Source organism: Siphateles boraxobius, unplaced genomic scaffold, assembly GCF_051911475.1.
Source record: "Siphateles boraxobius isolate OS27281-9 unplaced genomic scaffold, OSU_SipBor_1 41, whole genome shotgun sequence".
In the NCBI taxonomy this organism is placed as follows: domain Eukaryota; kingdom Metazoa; phylum Chordata; class Actinopteri; order Cypriniformes; family Leuciscidae; genus Siphateles; species Siphateles boraxobius.
Window position 1 is genome coordinate 24,808,221 of NW_027509042.1, and position 20,499 is coordinate 24,828,719.

The window sequence follows — 20,499 nt, forward strand, 5'->3', positions numbered from 1 at the left end:
AGGGTTAATGCGATGAGTTCGGAAAAGGCCGGGAGAGAGAAACGAGCTATCGAGTGCTACAGTGATTCTTGCGTTGATTATAAGTTCAGAAACGGAGCCTCCCTTGTCTTGTCCTTCCGGGTTACAAGTCTCTTGTCAGGTGTTACAATAGTTTGAATGTTGAAAAAAAAAACATTAGATCATAAATTTACAAGACAAATTAAGAAGAAAATCCTATTCTCCACGGAAAAAACGGGGGCAAAAAAGCATTATACTCACCAAAACTACTGATTATGTTTTACACAAAATCCATCCTAATTTCTTTCCTCAAAAATACTTCAATTACTCTGGTGTACAGGTTCTGTGCGTTTCAGTATTGAACCTGCTGGGGGTCGAGGAGGGAAGGAAACATAAATTTTTGGGTTGAAAAACTTAAATCTACAGGAATGTATTTTAGTTTATGCAGTTCACTACAGATGCGTTAGCTAGCTCAGCCTCTGTCTACCAGTAATAGTACGCGCTCTGACCACCCAATCAAAGGACGTGAAAATGCCGACGTCGAAATCTGATTGGCTGATTAAATCTGACTGATTATCTGATTGGTTAAAGCAACGGTTTCATTTCCATTCATTGTAAGCTACAGGCGCCCGCACTGTCGATTCTGAAAGCCTCAAGGCAGATTTATTTTACCCTGGCAACTCATAATGGCTGAAATATAATTGGATAAAAGCGCTAAAATAAATTTACAATACTGGAAGCAGTGCAACCAAGAGAAAAGCTGTGAGATTAAAATAATGGACTATTGGGAATAATTTAATACTCAATTATTGGAAAAAATATATTAAAGTGCAAGTCAGTGATTCTGATAGTGAGTGTTTAGGCCAGCAGAGAAGGCCTTGCTGGCCCTGAAGGCCCACCACTGATTTTTGTCAAACAGTCTAAATTAGACTAGTCTAATTAGACTAGTCTAGTCACTATAGACCGGTCTAAAACAGCTTTGTGAAATCGGCCCCAGGTGACCATTAATTATACATAATAGATCTGTCTATAGAAGGAAAACAACAACAACAACAACAACAACAACAACAACAACAACAACAACAACAACAGTGAGAGATAGTAGCATACTCCTGTCAAATACATTTTAGAGTCCAGAGTTGGGCCATAATTCATTCAAATAATGAATGAATGGAATAATTCAAATAAATAGGTAGGCCTACCTGTAAATGTGCATTGTAAATATGCCTATCTGTAACCAGATGATAAATTCATAAATAGCATATAAAATAAATATTCGAAAACTAAATACAGATTAATTATTTTAAGTAGGTTATTTAAAGACCTGTCAATTGTTTCTTTTAAACAAGTTTCTTTTAAACTTAGATAGACTCCGGAATAAAGTACAATTCTTCACCACGACCCACAAATGTCTCCTGCTCTGTTCGAGATCACGGATTCAGAAAAAGTTGTATTTTTCCATTAATTTGCTGAAAGGGACTTAGCCTACTTGGACTTAAAAATGGCACTTCATGACAGAAAGGTTGCCGACCCCTGGTTTATTTAAATAACGGTAATGATATAATGATTATTTAAAAAGTATAAAAAAAACATCGATTTTACTAGCAAACAGTGTCCTCTTGTGTACATTTGAAGAACATGATAGTTGTGCCTCCACGCAAAATATTTATTAATACATAAATAAATAAACATTCTGTACAGAGATGCATGCTATCCCCCAAATCAGAGCCGTTGACGGCACTGTCCCAAATCGTATTAGAACATCTGAATGTAGCAGTCTGGTAATGGCATAATTTATCGTGATTCTTAAACGAATCGTTCTTTTGAACCGGTTCTTTTTAGTGAACTGGTCGAAACAGTTCACCAAATCTGAATGGTCGAGTCAGCGCTGATTCCCGACAGTATAGCTCCAACTCGAACGAAATCAATATCCCGGAGTATATGTTACTCCAGTTACTCTAACATGACACTGAACTGAGACATGTTGTGCTGAGAGAACTGATGAGAACGAACTGTTTATACTGAGCATGCGTGTATAGGCTTTGCACTGTGGACCTTCACAACAAGGCACATTAAGTTTCGTTTCTCCGCTGCCGCCGCCTACTGAGTCAGTTGTTTGTCATCAGTGATAGCTGCTCCCTCGACGTCTCACAATGGCGGAAATGTCTCTACTTGGACTCGAAGACGAGTTGACTTGCAGCATTTGTTTATGTCTTTTCGAGAACCCGGTGAGTTTAATCTGTGGACACAGTTTCTGCGCCAGTTGTCTCGAAGCGACATGGAAAGACAGGATATCACCACTGTCCTGCCCTCAATGCCGAATGGCTTTCAGCAGTAAACCAGAACTCAAGAAGAACACCGTCCTCAGCGCGGTGTTGGATGCTTATAGAATAAAAGCGGGTGTCCCTGAACCCGTTAAGGAACCATTTGAGGTGAAAAAGAAAGATCCAGATGAAATAAAATGTGACAGCTGCATGGAGGCCAAAGCGGTCAAAACTTGTCTGACTTGTATGGCGTCGTATTGTGAGGATCATGTCAGGCCTCACCGGGAGAATGCCATTTTCCGGGGGCATCAGCTGTCTGACCCGCTGCCAGATCTAATGGATCGTCTCTGTTCCGAACATGGCAAACTGATGGAGTTCTACTGTGTTCAGCACCAGAGCTGCATCTGCAGCAACTGTCTGCAGTGCGTTCATAAAGGCTGTGAGTTCATCACCGCAGATGACCGGCGCTTTAAACAAAAGGTTGGGCCTAACGTTATCTTTAAATTTATTTGGAAAGTAAATGTGATTTTTCTTACAGTCTATGGATTTTTTTAATGATAGATAAACATGAAAAGTGACTTTAAAGCGTAATCTATTAAAGTAATGTTAGTGATGTTGTAGATGGCCAACATTATACCTTCGGTTTAATTTGGAATTAAATCATTCCGATCGATAATAACCTAGTGTTCCGATAGTGTTTGTCACAAGTTAAAAATCGGAATTGTTATTTCTCTTACAAATATGCATACACTGCACAATTATAAGTTCCCCGCCCTTTTCATATCTCCTAAATTAATATGTAGCCTATATATTAAATCTATTATTAGCTGACTTAATATCTATTTCTGGTCCTAATTAGGAGACGACGTATGGCAAGCCGTTTTAACTTTTATTCATTTCCAGGATATGAATTCTTGATATCAACAATTCAATTTTTAGATAACAATCACATTCATGATATCAGAAATTAACATAGTCACCTGTGAAAATGGAATTATTGATATCAAAAATGAACATTGTTACTAGTAGCAATTCAATTGTTGATATCAAGAATAGACATTTCAACTAGTGACAATTGAATTCTTGATATCAAAAATAAAGGTTTTTACTAGTAAGAATTGTATTTCTGATATGTGAAATTGGAATTGCAACTAGTAAGAAATCAATTATTGATATCAACAATTGATTTTGAATGGCAGCCTATGGTGACATTTCACTAGTGAAAATACAATTACAGATATCAAGAATTATAGTTTTTACTAGTTGAAATACAATTCTTGATACCTAGAATGAGCATTTTAATTAGTAAAAATGTAATTTCTGATATCAAAAATTGCCATTGTTACTAGTATAAATCTAATTCCTGATATCAATAACTATAATTTTAACTAGTTAAAATTGAATTGTTGATATCAAGAATTCATATCCTGGAAATGAATAAAAGTTAAAACGGCTTGCCATCCGTTTGAACTTTTATTCATTTCCAGGATATGAATTCTTGATATCAACAATTCAATTTTTGATATCAACAATTCAATTTTTGATATCAACAATTACATTTTTGATATCAACAATTACATTTTTGATATCAACAATTACATTTTTGATATCAACAATTTAATTCTTGATATCAACAATTAGATTCTTGATATCAACAATTGAATTCTTGATATCTGTAATTGTATTTTCACTAGTGAAATGTCACCATAGGCTGCAATTCAAAATTAATTGTTGATATCAACAATTGATTTCTTACTAGTAGAAATATAATTTTTCATATCAATAATTACATTGTTACTAGTAAGAATGTGAATTCCTGATATCAATAATTCAATTGTCACTAGTTGAAATGTCTATTCTTGATATCAACAATTTAATTGCTACTAGTAACAATGTTCATTTTTGATATCAATAATTCCATTTTCACTAGTGACTATGTTAATTTCTGATATCATGAATGTGATTGTTACTAGTAAGAAAGCCATTTTAGATATCTGAAATAATATTGATATCAGAAATACATTTTCAGATATCAAAAATGAAAGTTTTTACTAGTAGTACTAGCAATTAAATTGTTGATATCAAGAATAGACATTTCAACTAGTGACAATTGAATTATTGATATCAGGAATTCACATTCTTACTAGTAACAATGTAATTATTGATATGAAAAATTATCAATAATTTTTGATAATTTTTGATAATTTTTTGCTACTCAAAAAAGAGTAGACAATTGAATTCTTGATATCAAAAATAAAGGTTTTTACTAGTAAGAATTGTATTTCTGATATGTGAAATTGGAATTGCAACTAGTAAGAAATCAATTATTGATATCAACAATTGATTTTGAATGGCAGCCTATGGTGACATTTCACTAGTGAAAATACAATTACAGATATCAAGAATTATAGTTTTTACTAGTTGAAATACAATTCTTGATATCTAGAATGAGCATTTTAATTAGTAAAAATGTGATTGTTGATATCAAGAATTAGCATTGTTACTAGTGGAAATGTAATTTCTGATATCAAAAATTGCCATTGTTACTAGTATAAATCTAATTCCTGATATCAATAACTATAATTTTTACTAGTTAAAATTGAATTGTTGATATCAAGAATTCATATCCTGGAAATGAATAAAAGTTAAAACGGCTTGCCATAGACGACGTGCACATGAATCAATAGGCTTGTTTGAGATTAGCAAAATCTGTCTGCAACCTGCAAGACTTCAAGTTACGCACCTTCAAGTTACGCCCCTCCGAGTTACTTCAAGTTGCTCCCTGTTTTTTCGACTTAAAGCAGCGCTGCACAGACCGGTCGGGCAGTGCCATAGAGAGAAAGGCTGCGTCCCAATTCGCTTACTTATACTACGACCTAAAAGTATGTACTCTTTTTGTGAAGAAAAAGTACATACTTTTGAGTGTGTAGCAAAAGAGTAGGCAAGCTTTGGGACATACTACTTCGTCATCTTTAACGGACAGCTCTGTCGCGTGCGTCCAGCCACCGTAAACTGCCCTGTCAATCATCTTGTCACAGTTAAAATCCTCCATTCAATCTAATTTAATTTCCTACCGTTTCGGAGAGAAATGTTGTGGCACCTTGGTCTGCAGCCGTGGGTCATTAATGCGGTGACTCTCCTCATGTGTTTGCAATTTGAATGTAATGATGCATTTAAAAGTTAATGGCTAAACGTATCTTTACAAAAGTTCACAATGCTGCTGCAGATGCAATATAATGTAGACAACATTGAATAAATAATTTTTCGTCAAGTTAGATACTGATAATTACCCACTCAAACCCCTTTATAATCCTTTCTACATAACCACCGGACTCGCGCGTCCTAAATGTCTGTAGTTTTTTTAAACACTTTTCACTCGTGTTTGTAGTTCTAATCGAATCCTCGTCCAACGCGCGATGGGTTGTGGGCAATATCAGCCGTTAGAGTGCGCGTCGATCTGCACTTCGGATTCTGAAGAAAGTAGACCTACCGGGTATCTCCGGAAAAAGTAGACCTACCGGGTATCTTTGGAACACTCATTTCAACATACTACGATTTGGGACGTACTAATTCTAATTTCGAATACTATTTAGGATGGATAGTATGCGAATTGGGACGCAGCAAAAGAGTTGCGACACGCTTTGATGTCGCTGCTATGGCTGTCACGTGATTCATGTAAGCCCCAATAGTTCCGAAACATACGCTGGCTGTCATGTTCTTCTATGGGACAGACAGCAGCGATTACATTATTGAACGGTAATATATAATAAAACACACACCCAAGTACTTTTTCAGCTGTTACTGCATTATTGCATTTAGTTAATGTCCGTTTTGCATTTGGAGAGACAGGATCACAACGAAATACTGTATATTACTTAGATACGCTTTAGGGTTTTTTTGGAGGGAAAAGCTTAGTGTTCATGTTCGCATGGGTAGTAGCACTGGCGTTAGCTGCTCATCTGATGATGGACGTCTCATGATATTTATTTTAGCACTACTGGGCTGTATTAGGCTATGATCCGTGATCTTGCTTATAAATTCCGATTCAGCCATTAGCAGTAACGTGCGGTGAAATCTTGTCATGGGTAGGCTGTGACCTATCAATGTGGCATATATGTTCATATATTCATTCAGTTAATGTAGCAACCCAAGTTCATATCAGGCATCATCAGATCGCTGCCTGCATACAGCGAAGTCAGTCATATGTGAGGCTAATGCACAATCAAATCTAATAATCAAATGAATGGACACATCTATCTTGTGACTTATACAACAAACAAATGTTTTGTGCGGGACACAGTAAGAGAGGGTGGCGGCGCGTTGTCAGCGAACCAACAAGCAGCCTAGTCATTCCTTCAAAATGCGCAAACGCGCACAGACAGCCACATACACACTATTGTTCTGGTCACTCTGGTGACGGCGCACCAGGATTTGAATAGGCTACAGTCAGAAAACATTGTGTCAGCAGTACAGCTTTACAGTACAAAAACAGCTTAAATTCGCTCCTACAAACTGCGCAAGGCTCACACACCGACACGCAATGAGTGTCTGGCGACGGCGCACCAGGATTAAAAAAAGAACTACAAAACAGCATTTTAACCCTTACGAAATGCACCATAATCGCACAGATAGACAGTACAGAAGAAATGTACAGTCTATCTTGAGGTACAATACAGTACAAATATGGCAGAGGTGACGGCGCACCAGGGTATGGAAGAGAGAACATTTTGGTGTCAGCGCACAGCAGGCCTATAACTGTTAGCCCACCATCAGACAACAAACACAAGCCAATATAAGGGTTTTAAAAATAATAAATAAATGAATTATTTACGTTTTAAAGGGGGTGCTACTTTTATTTGTAGACGAAACTCCTTTTCCTCGATTTACTGAAGCCTATAAAACGCATTTGCAGCTGCACAGCTAACGTTAGCACAGTGAGGGTATGGCTCGCTCATAGGCTGTGCTGCGGAAACTGCACATCCAATGGCGCGGGCGCCTCTGACGTGAATGGAGCAGAACAGACTTTCATCCTGGCTCTTATTTCCATTGAAAAGGAGAGACTCGTGAAACAAAGTAATTGACATCTTTGTCCAGAGGGATAGACGCATGGACTTTCCCGTTAGCGACCACAGCTCTTTTTCTTCATAGGACGCTTCCAACGCTAGGCGCTGCTAGATGCTAAGTAGCTTGAAGCGCGGAGTGAGTGAGAGCGAGTGGATCACGTGACATGAAGCATGCTCGGTCTCTGCCTCAATGTTGATAATTCAAGACAGCACGAGAACTGACTGCGCATGCGCAAATCTACGTAAACTATGTTCTATGGACCAAAGAGGCACTGCTAACCTCTGCCTCAATGGCCATGGCCTTGAATTTTCTGCATGAAACAATGATTTTTAGGAGCAAACAATGGCAAAAGGAGTATATTATATGTGTATTCCTGAAAAATTGTGTTAAAAAAATTAATATTTGGAATAAAATAAATGCAATTAATAATGTGGTGAATTAATAAAGCTCTTGGAATTAATAAATGTAATGTCAACATTTCCTTTGGTGAGGCACTGCCTACCCTGCCTACCCTGACTGCACGTCCCTGGCCATTAGCATACCTTCGTAATCACGCATAGAGGTCTGCAGTGGTGGTCCGTTCAGAATTCCAACATAAAATATAAATAATTACGCTGTGCATGTACAAATGAATGATAGGAGGGAAATTGACTGCTCCCGTAACGTAGAAAGCAACGACTATATTTGCAGCAATGTTCGGTAAATATTAACTTCATAAAATGAAACCGGATAGATAGTTAATGAGTGAATTAACTATGTTCCTAAATACATAGCTAAATAACTGTAAACGGGATTCATTTCAGTATGGCTAATGTACCCCTTCATCCTACCCTAATCATAGACTAAACCATTCATCAGAAAACACACACAAATACATGTATAGGATGTACTGTGTACAGTACACATGTATATATATTTCAATCACACATTACTAACCCTAACCCATACACATAATATATGAATTGTGTATGTGTGTATATATATATATATATATATATATATATATATATATATATATATATATATATATATATATATATATATATATATGAATGCATGTGTATTTATGTAGGCCTATATGTATTACACAAACACACATTTTGACAAATATGCATATATACACACATCACCCTAACCCATTTAAATAAATGAATTGTGTGTATATATATAATATATATATATATATATATATATATAAAAAATATTATTATTAATAATATTATATATTATATACATCAGGTTACCGTAAATTAGCTAACGTTAGTGTCACGTAAGCTATAGCTGCAATTAACCTATTATCTTCCAATAAACATTAACTAAAACTGGCTACATAAAATATAACTACTGATTAGATTCACGAGAGATCGGCTAATGTGTTTAAAAGTAAAAAAATACAGTAATTTCATTAATTTACCAGCGAGCATACTTCGGAAACACTGAAAATGAATGGGGTTCACTGCTGGAACTATCAGTGTTTGGAACTATTGGCTGCTCCACGACACACGTTACTTCCGCATTCCAAAGTTCCTATGGCGGTCTATGGGAGTGTCGCAACTCTTTAGGCTTGTTCGACTTCATGCAGCTCTGCGCAGACCGATCGGTGGCTGACTTAAAGCAGTGCATGCCGGTTAGAAATTTTGTCCGACTTGATGCAGCGCCGACGCCACATGACTGTGACGTATGCCATTAAAGTAGCGCGAGAGCGATTCGAGAGCAGCCGCAGGATTCAGCCAGCGCAGATTCTCAAGAGCAGCTGCATGAGCTCAGATGACGACACAACTGTTCCACGATTGGCCGGATTCACTGCATGACAACGATCACGTGTTTCGTGTTTATTCTCACACCTTTAGTTCCATTAAAGGTTGTATCAGTGATTTCAGGCCCAAAAATAAATGTCTGATCTTTCCTAACGATCCGCTAGCTGCCTGCCCCATAAGCATGTCGTCCAAAAACCTCGTCTCTGTAGGCAGCATAGGCTCTGAGATCTGCACACAAAAACAAATGGGTACAACCACCACTCAAAACCAAAATAAACAGTGTTCCAACCAATCACTGACAGGGGCGGGTGTTGCTCCGATTTCGCGTCCAGCCGTGCACGAGCGCAAAACCTCACAACACCCGCCCCTGTCAGTGATTGGTTGGAACACTGTTTATTCTGGTTTAGAGTGGTGGTTGTACCCATTTGTTTTTGTGTGCAGATCTCAGAGCCTACGCTGCCTACAGAGACGAGGTTTTTGGACGGCATGCTTATGGGGCGGGCAGCTAGCGGATCGTTAGGAAAGATTAGACATTTATTTTTGGGCCTGAAATCACTGATACGACCTTTAAAGCTCACAAATCATTTTTTATAACTATTTTCATGTAGTCACAATGTTATATTGTGTCATGTTTATCAAAATAAAACTGATTAAAAAACGTTGATTCCACTTCATTGATAGTAGTAACTTTATTCTTGTTCAAACAGACGCTGTATAAAGCAGTACATAAAGTATTGAATGGAAATGTCTCTGAAACATCTGTGTATTTTGCAAATATTGCATTTATTTCACTTCAGCTTTGGTAAAGTATGCAAACTCCACGTTAGCTACGGTAATCAGAAAGTGTCCGACTTCACGTCTCTGATTGCAGCTCCTCCCCGCCTGCACGCGGCAACTCTCGCCGGTCGGTTACATCCAGCCGCAGCCGATGTCGAACACACCTTATATTTCAGGCGAGGCAAGGCGCATCTCAAACAAGCCTAGTGATTTATAAGCATACAAGCCGTCTGCTTTCTAATCGCTCTTGCGGTACTTTGATGTCATTCACTGATCGGTCTGTGCAGCATGGGTTCAAGTCGAACAAGCCTATAAACTGAACAAACTAGAGATGACTAAACTGACTCTCAGCTGTTCAAGAACCGAAATACTTGTTTTGGTATGTAAAGCAAGCTGCAATCTGCATTAGTGCCAGGGTACTGATAATTGCAAGAAACCACATTGCAATGCATTGTTTAATCAATTATTCTTCCCACCTCAAGTGTGGAGCAAGAACTAATATATCCTTTTGGAATTTGGCTTTATTTATTTTTTTATAAATAATTAAAAAAAAAAATTGATGTCTTAGTGTATGCCTGATTTGCTGATGAGCCACATAAAAACAGTAGAATCTAATCCTTGTAGTTTTCCCCTCTGTCCACATCCCCTGTAGGCTTCACAGTCTTTGTAGAGAGAATTGCATTGAATGCAACAGGAGATTAGATACAGAGTTCTGTAGGTCCTTCTATGCTCCTCTGAAAATGTGTTCCAGTTTACCACACCTGTTGACAAAGTAGAGACGGGTTCATTCATGTGTAAAACATGTTCAGATTTTTATTTTTTTATACGAAAGTTACTGGTAGCAGTTTCCTCAGTATTCATTTTATTACTGGTGTGCCACCACAGCAAGAAAAATGTGAAATTAAAAGATACACTTATTATCTAAACCAAAGCATTAGTCTATTGTTGAAGTAATTATTATAATATGATGATTAAAATAATTTTAGCACTAACCTCGACTTGAATCATAACTTGGGTACAAACATGGACAGATAAAGGACAATGGTCACTCAAAAGCACCACAGCTGCACAAAAAATAAAGAGGAAACAGTCGTAAACTGGTATAGAAAGCAATACATTAGACGAAATCTATTACATCTATGTAAAGGTGACATCTAACCCATGCATTTACATTTTAATAATGGCAAGTGACCACCCCAGGGCGATTTGCTACTGTGTTGTGCTGCTGGCATCTGTGGGACACTCAGCGAGTCAGATTAACAAGCTCAATGTTCCAAACGCTTTGCTCTGCCCTTCCTGCAATGTAAAAAGCGTCAAAATGACTTATACACTTCTATTTACACGGTTATCTCAGGAAAATATTCTTACTGTTTTCTCTATACGAGCTGGCATCTTGCAGACAACATCTCGTTTTGAGTCATATCGTGTGATTCTGTGTGATTTGGACAACTTCAAGTTACGCCCCTACCTTGCAGTCCGCAGACAGACCCATCTCAAAATCTGCGCAGAGCTGATCACAGCGAGATGCATGCCGGTTAGAAATGTGTCCGACTTGCTCTGATGTAGGCATGTGCCGGTATCAGATTTACATGCTGCGATTAATTGATTGATTGAGCTTTTATCAAGGTATACGGTATAGCATCACAATCGTAGCCGGATTATCCTTAAGGGCACTTGGGCCAGTGCCCAGGGGCACCAACCATTCACAACCACTAGGGGGGCACCACATGACACAAGCTTTAAAAATATTTTTCGTAAATTGTTATATTATTAACTTGAAATTCTTGAAAGATCATACATACCTGTTTATGAACACTAATTTAACAATAATAATAATAATAAATTATAAATAAAATTAAAAAAATTATAAATAAATAAAGATTACATGACCACTATCACTATCCACAACAAGTACGCGCAAATGTGTCATTTTTTTTAACGGCTACAGAAAATCAATCTAAATCCAAAATGGACGGACGTCAATTGAGTGGTTTTGCAAAAAGAAAGTTAAAGAAAGACAAGGACGCTAGACGTTTAGCTACAATTCAAAATGTTCCAGGGATCGAAAGTTTTTTTGTGAGAACATCACTAGTTTTTTGTGAAAACATCACGGGTATTGCGATCACTAGCAGCGCTGAGTCTGACGAAGCCGGAGCTAACTGTGGAGACGGTAACAAAGAAATGGACTTTGGGGATGTAGTTGACACCTTTGCTTGCGCAAAATCAAGGAAGAAGCAGTTCTGCTAAACTTCATACATGAAAACGTTTTACCAGATTAGGTGCTATACTTATTGTCTCTTATTTGTTCCCCACTAAATAATGTTTTTTTCACTAAATGTTCAGATTTTATACAATTATTGTGCACTTGTGATTTTTCTAAATTTTACTGCTGAGTTACCCACTAATCTAGTTTATAATAGAAGTTTATATAAGTCATAGATTATAGTCATATTTCTTTTGATTTGTTGTTTTTCTTTATAAGGAAGTTGTCTGTATTAAGTAGATTGTGTTTAACACACAAAAGAGTGATTATAAGTTCAACACACAGAGTTATAGAAATTCGACTTGATTTTTTTTTAAAACTGCGCTGGTATCGGATCGGTATCGGTCGAAATTTAGAATTTTTGGTATCGGATTGGATCGGTTCAGAAAAAAATGGTATCGGGACAATTTTTTCTGGTAGGCTATATCTAAGATACCCAGGAGCTCTGTTGACATAGGCTTAGCTAACGTTAGCTACAGCTTGATGAATTGAGTCCTTGAACACAGCATGAGAGAACGCAACGTTAGCCAGCTAGCTAAAGCTACGGTGGAAAATGATTAGCTAAAGCTACGGAGGCCATAATATTTTTGACTCATGGCTGAAGTTAAGTTTCTCCAGCTCTCCCCAGGTTGGCAAAAAAATGCATCTCAAAATGCTTCAGATTGATGCTTTAAAATATGGAATATTTACTTTTGAGGTATAGTGCCCAGGGGCACCACACTGTCTTAATACTGCCCTGAACACAATTGGTGTAATTGTAATTGTCAAAACATTTGGTAACTTTTGGTAACTAAACAGAAACATGTTACAATGTTTAGATGGTACAATGACTGGTAGGCTACTGTTAGTATTATTGCTTAACACAATTTTCACGATTTCAGTTCAATTCTTGATTTGATTTCAATCTTGATTCAATATTGACTCATTTGGATAAATAGCCTACATGCTCACATAATGCTGTAAACATACAGAGAGCCCTATCAGCTGGTATTATTAAAGGTTAAAAATAACAAATTAAATATAATGCGGTTTTCTTTATAAAAACAATTATGCAATGACAAGTAAAAATATAATAAATATGTAATATAGTGCACATATTTAGCAAAATACTCTCTATAGCTATTTTTTTCTAGTCAACTAACGTGCTGGTCATTAAATGGGTTTCCTGAGGTAAATGTAACGTTCTGTGACAATATTGTTCTCCTCCAGTTTTATTGACCTCTTTCCGTGGTTGAAAAACACTGATTGATTGATATTATGTATGTAAGTTCGGTAAGTTGTACTGTATCTTTAAATAAAAAGTAACAGATCGGTTTACTTGAAATGATGGCGCTACAGCGATCTGTCATGTTACATTTACAAGCGACAAAACGGTATTTATTGTTTTAATTTTGTAATAAAATGGACAGAACCTGAGAGCTGAGAATTTTTTTCATATCAAAAGTAACCTGCTCTGTCTAGTCTGTCGGTGTAAGTGTCCTCTTTGCTCCGCGATTTTTCTCTGCGTGAAAAAATGGATGTGTGGCGTGAGAGCGTGTGAAAGGTGTCGATTGCGTGAGTCTTGGCAGCGCTGACTTTTAGAAGGGGAATAAATTGTCGGCAGCGTTCCTCCTGCCATACTTCTCCATGTGAGGATTGTTTACATTATGGCTCGTTTCCACTGAGCAGTACGGTACGCTACAGTACGGTTCGGGTCGGGTCGGGTCAGTAAACCATGATCCAGCTGCAAACAGTACCCTACTTGATAGGCGTGGTGTTTGCCGGAAAGAAGCGATCAACATCATTTTCGCGCGAAGAAGAAAGCGACAAAGTAAACACCAATGGATGGCTTACAGCAGATCTTGTCCTTGCTTCTCGGCATGTTTGTCACAAGAAGACAAGCGCCGACATTAGGCATTTCTCAATACCAAGTATGTAAAGTTCTCAGCAGAAGGACTCCTGAGGACGCGAGTCCGGTAATTCTCCAAATGGAACAGCGCGTTCTTGAAAGCGTCACTCAGCTCGCTCTGCATGTACATTTTAGGCAACAATAAAACGAAATATGTTATAAAACACCACTCTGCCTCTTTTCGTTATCATTTAAATAAACTTTAAACATTATAGGCACACAAATGTGGTTCAGGCAATGTATAGACCTGATTTATATACATTTTTAACGTTAGCCTATTTATAACAAAACGAAATATAAAACACAACCCTGCATCTTTTCGTTTAAATTTTAAAAAAATATTCCAGGCAATATGTGCATTTGTACAAATGTTGCAATAAACAACATTACAGTGATAATCTTGTAATAAAAAATGACAAAACTCAACCCTATCTCTTTTTGTTAAATTTCAGTTCTATCAATAATAGCCATTATAAAAGTATAAGTAAAAGGTAACGTTACAAGAAGCTATACAATAAGAAATAAAGCAAACAATTCAGTCAAATATACAAATTCAGCGCTAGTCTAACGTTAACTTTACAACGGAAAAGTTAGAGCCTAAATATATGAAACTTCACTTAGCCCTCAGCCAAAACGATTGGCAAGGGAACGAATTATCGATTCACGAGACCAAAGATCACCCGTTAGATATACACAAGACGAATTACCACTACAGAGTCAGCGGCAAACGTCAGAACGACTAGCCGAGGAAAGGCTGTTCCAGGTGGGGAACATGAGCGCCGAGCGCCCGGTGATCGCCTGGAATGGATCAAATTATCATAAATCATTATAAATAAACCGCAGATTTGAGCTTTAAACAACTACATTCTCGCCTCAAAAACTCTTAAAACTACATTTCGTGAAAGAATAACCGTAGTATTATATTCCAACTGTATATTAAAAAATGGTGCTTCTTATGTTGCCATTCCCCTTGTAGCTCGCGCAAGTGACGATACTCTGTCAACCAATCAGCGTCCTGCAGTGAGTCTAGCTCCTCCCTTTAGTACCGTACCACTGTGCTAGGTACCCCAACGGAAGGGTACCCAAAAAGTGGTACGGTACGGTTCGGCTTTTTGGTACCATTCACAGCTTTTGACAGTGGAAACGCAAATAATGGCGTACCGTACCGAACTGTACCGTACCGTACCACTCAGTGGAAACGAGCCATTAGACTAGAGTGCGAACTGCACCAGATGCACACAATGCTTATACATGTGGGTATTGTTTTCATCAGAGTGTGCACGTATTTTGCCCAGCATATACGCAGTGTTTTTTTTAAGCGGTTGATGAAAAATAAGCTAATGCGCATTCTAAAAATCTAAAGTAGGATCTATTATTTTTCACAGTATTTTGAGGTGCCCACGATAACAATATCGTGCATATTCATTACCGTGATTTATCGCATTACCGAATACCGGCACATGTCTACTCTGATGTCATGCTGACGTCAAAAAACTCTCGTGCTGGATTCTGCAGTTGAGCGCAGTTGCTCTCCACCGACTGCGTTGATCAAAAGCATGATGTGAAACAACTTGCTGACGTCACAGTAGAGCTGCACGATTATGACAAAAATAATAATTGCCGATTATTCCCTTGAAATTGTAATTGCGATTATTAATTACGATTATCACAATTTACATATATATATAGGCATATTATAATACATGTTTACACAAAAATTGTTAACACACACAAGTACTGTTCCCCTTTACTTAACATACACATAAATTATAAGAATGACTCATAGTAAAGACTAGAAAAACATTAGGACTATGCTAAAGCAATTAAATAGCAATCCCAAACTAGTTTTTGTTAATACAATGTTGATATGAGCCACCACAGTCATTTAATAATATAAGAAATAACACAAAGTGAAAATAAAGTGGCATTTTTGAAATGACAGTTACCATGGTAAATACACAATACTAACAAGAACTGTTAATGAAACAGTTCCTGGTGAATAGACCAATTTCGAGCCGACGTCACAATTACGTCACGGCGCTAGCTGGAGGCAAAACAAAGGGAAAACTGCAGGCGGCCAATACAAACCAGCACAGATTCGGCTACATAATAAGGAGCTTAAATTACTATTATTATTATTAAATGTCATCTTGTTGTGTTGTTGGATGCAAGAATCAATGAAAAATGAATATGCTGTATCTGGAATTTTTATTTCTAGCAAATATTCACATCATTAAAATTGCACCGTAATGTCACTCTTTACATTGACGTCTTCTTGGCGCTGGCTAGGCAGAACTGTGGATCGTACCACACAAGTCTTGTACATGACCATTCATCACATAGTTATAGGCATCTAAAGATTTATATGACCCCAGTATGTCTTTACGCTCGGTTTCTCTATCGGATAGGTGTAGGACTGAGCCTAGCGTTAACGTTAATCCTGTCAGATCGTCCATCCATTGCCTGAGCGTGTACGGGTCAGCCAATCTGGTTCCGTCTGTTAAAATTAACTTTTGCAAATAACAATCGGGGTCCTGGACAGTGAGTGACCTTGCACATTAAGATAAAATCGGATTTTCTCCAGTCATTGTTAAAAAACAAGCTAACAAAACTTGCAAACTAACGTTGGGGAAGCGGCCAGAGGGATCGTTCTGCAACCGCCTAAGCTCCGCCCACAGAAAAACGTCACCATGTTTACCAACTGAAAAGGGGTCTATAGAATGAAAATCATACCTGCATGCAAATCCTTCTCAGCTAACACGTGGTTTATTGGTGAATAGAATGAAAATCATACCTGCATGCAAATCCTTCTCAGCTAACACGTGATTTATTGGTATTTTACTTTTGTTTCGTGACTTAATAATTTGCATTGTAACGACGTTGCATGCACGTAGTTTCTTTTGCACTTTATAGACCTTATGTAGCCCCAGCCCCTTTTCAGCGCTGCGCTCGTTGTCTTTTGACTTCCGGTCTGTATTTTCACAGCGATCTTGCATAAGTATGAATGAACTGCTCGTAAAAAAATTCCCGGACTACATTTGTTAAGACATCTGCTTTACAAATTTTTATGATAAACATCACAATGCTCATGATAACTTTTGTTAACTCTACAATAAGTAAATCCACTTCACCAGCTAATTACTCCTTGACAGCGATGCCATAGAAATATACAGAGCGACCGCAAAAACGGAAGTTCAAAGACAATATTCTAAAGATGACGGTCCCCACGTTTCTCTGGTGCATAAGGTCTATACAGTGAAGCGATACACAGCGTGCGCCGCCGCATTTGCGCGTGCAATTGAAGAGTGCGCGCTACGAGCACAGTATAACGGCTGACAGGACATTAAAGTCCGTTTTTCTGAGGTGAAAGACTTTTTATTTCAGGCTACACTTACGTCACTGCCTGGTATGTCATATTGTGCTTGGTTTTCTGAAGTAGTCGTGATTCGCCTCTCATAACATAATTATGCTCTAAACACACACACGCAGAGTGGACTTTTTTGTAATCGCGGCTTTGAACGATTATACGTAATCGTGGCATCCGTAATCGTAATCGCAATTAGAAATTCGATTAATTGTGCAGCCCTACGACACAGCTTAATGCACATTGGTTTACACACGCGTGATGTATTGTTCTCTTTTAAAATATTTGATCTTAAAACTCTGTCATGTTTTTATGTGTGAGTATTCCCAAACTCTCTGACACTACTGACAGTGTGATGGGTTATTTGATTATTGTCATATTTATTAAAAAAATTAAAATAAAACATGTCTGTAGGCTAATTAAAGTAAAATGATTGATAAACACGTCTTTGCTATGTAATTAAATAACAAGGGGGTATTGTTCATTATATTTATTTTCATATCAAAGCAACAGAACTTAAATTACATCCAGTTTATTAGAAAACTCTGTGCACGAGCGTGAATCCCGCGATATCTGCCTTTGATCTCGCAGGTGTCTGATCCACTCGAGAAGAGAGAAGTTCAGTGAACTGTCTGTCTTGCCTGCACTTTTTTCACTCCTCCCCTCACTGCAGCCTGCTTACTCTTGCCTACATTTAAGGCGAGGCAAGGCACATCTCAAACAAGCTTATTGTGTCATGCTGCTTATTTATCAAGCAGTAAAAACTAGGGGTGGCACGATCCGCCTTTTTTGACTCCAATACCGATTCTGATACCTGGGATTCAGTATTGGCCGATACCGAGTACCAATCCAATACTAAAATAATAATTAAAAAAACAGTGCCGAATTGCCTAATAAACTGTATCTGTATGCCTCACTGTGGGGAAGAGACTTTATTATTCTTGTTATTATTCTTTTGTTAAAGGCATCAAGGTTGACTTAAACATTATTTTCCTTGCTTTGTAAAACAATATACAGACAAAATATATACTATATAATTAAAAGACATTTCTTTTAAAATTTTAACCACAACTTTGTAATGAAGCAGCAAAATATGTTTAGCAATGTTCAGGGAAGAAGGAGGCGGGAACCAGCGAACAATTAAACTTTATTTAAAATAAAACAAACAAAAATACCGCCAGCAGCCCCTCGCGGATGATTGCTGGCTACCAAAAATAAACAAAAAGAACTGCCAGCAGCCCCTCGCGGACGACTGCTGGCTAAAATAATATACAAATACAAAAATCAAACACAACACAACTAAAACACAGGCCTGTTCCTCTCTCGATCATCAACGTCGTCGCTCCTCCTTTATGGTTTTGCACCGTTCTCTCACGTCCCTCGGCCGTCCTGTTCGCCACAATATGATAGTTTGGACAGAACAACTAACTAAGGCTATCAATAAACTGCCATTGCGCAAAAGTATTGTGAAAGGCTCCAATTCAGAGCAGCACGAAACACTTATGCGCATCCCAAGCGCAGAATGATGTGTTTAAAGCAACATGGAGTCACGGCGCGCAGCATTGAAAAGTTCAAAGCACAAAGGGAACATATACATTTATTTATTTATTCATTAGTTTGAGCTTTTTAACAGTTTTAAATTTCAGTTAATATGCGCGTGAAGTAGGGGTGTGCCATATCATACCGTCCACGATAATACCGGTATACATTTTTACATGATAAAAAAGTGTCATATCGCGATATCAATGATATAGCGACGCGATGACGTATGGCGCTTTTACGTTCCCTAGCACGCACAACAACAACACCTGTCTGAGCGCGAGAGCAGCCTGTCAGCCTCTGATGACGATTTAGCAATTTCACAAACAGCTTGAGTGTTCAGCGGGGCTGCCGACGCGCGTCTTCTCTCGCACGCGTTTAGGAGTCGGGACATGACTGAATTGTCTCTTGCACAATCGGGCCATCAGTGCATCGTAACTAAAGTTTATAATTTTCAAGTCTTCTTAATTCTTATCAGTTTAAACATTCAAGCGGTTTTAAACTATCCAGTAAGCTACTCGCGCACTCTTTGAGAGAGTTGCACTGCGTGCATACATAGAGTACAGCTCGCGAGAAACTAGAGATATTTTTTCGGATTATATCGCTTTAATGGGGGGAAAAACGCAAAATTGTGTAAAACTTCCGGTCTTGGTAAGTATACTCATAAACACAGTCGGTTATGTATAAAACGCATGTGACAGTGTGACAGACAGTATAATGGAAACAGCAATGGATCCGTGCACTAGCTGTAAAAGTGACAGCAGCCATAGGCTATGCGTCTGTCATTAATGTTGTCCTCAAAACAACAAAAGATAGCTTTAATTGTAATGAATGAGAATTATTAGCCTATGTATTTAATTTAATCAGGAAACAGAACTAAAAGACTATGTGTTATTTTACATTTGATTACTTTATTATGTTTCTGTAGTATTTCTGAATACTGGTGTTAGACCTACACACATTTAACATTTAATTCAAAGATTGAAATCAAGCTTCCTTGTGTTGTGTAAACTCTTAACAACAAAATTACCACATTGTAAAAACCCAATGATACCCCTTTTCCACCAACAAGAACCGGGTGCTGGTTCAGAGCCAGAGCCAAAGCTGGTTCAGAGTGGGTTCGACTGACGAGTTTAATAAGAACCGATTTGCCTTTCCACCGGCTAGAGAGCCACAACAGAGCCAAATCTTACGTCACTGTATACGTCTCATGTTGCCCAGCAACGCTAGTGCGGTAGCGCCAAACAGTACGCCAGGCTTGTTCGAGATGCATCGGCTTCTCGCAGATCGATCTCCGCATGACATCAAAGCGCTGCGATAGCGATCTAAAAGCACAAGGAGTCGTATGTTCTCCAAACACTCCTGCAGCTCCGATCGGTCCGCGCCGCTCCGATGCATCTCGAACAAGCCATCAACAATAACGGACGTTGCAATACTATGGATGCTCATGGGTTTACAAAATACATCGGAGTCCAACGCCCTCGCCGTAACTTACATAGACGGATATTTATAATCGAGCTGCTATTAGCTCGACTAGCTGCTATTTAAAAATGGCGGTCACAAGTTTCTATTCGTCTTGTTGGTCA

At 38.1% G+C, this 20,499-nt stretch overlaps 1 protein-coding gene across 5 annotated transcripts in view; it reads left to right on the forward strand.

Annotated features, from left to right (window-relative positions):
- Nucleotides 1-1,754: 1,754 nt before the first annotated feature.
- trim25 (tripartite motif containing 25) overlaps nt 1,755-20,499 on the forward strand; it is a 32,256-nt gene continuing 13,511 nt past the window's right edge. For all 5 annotated transcript variants that reach the window (XM_077198999.1, XM_077199002.1, XM_077199001.1 and 2 more), the window contains exon 1: nt 1,755-2,741. In XM_077198999.1, the coding sequence (XP_077055114.1) occupies nt 2,151-2,741 (591 nt within the window). In that variant the 5' untranslated portion in view covers nt 1,755-2,150. The remainder of the gene's footprint in view (nt 2,742-20,499) is intronic.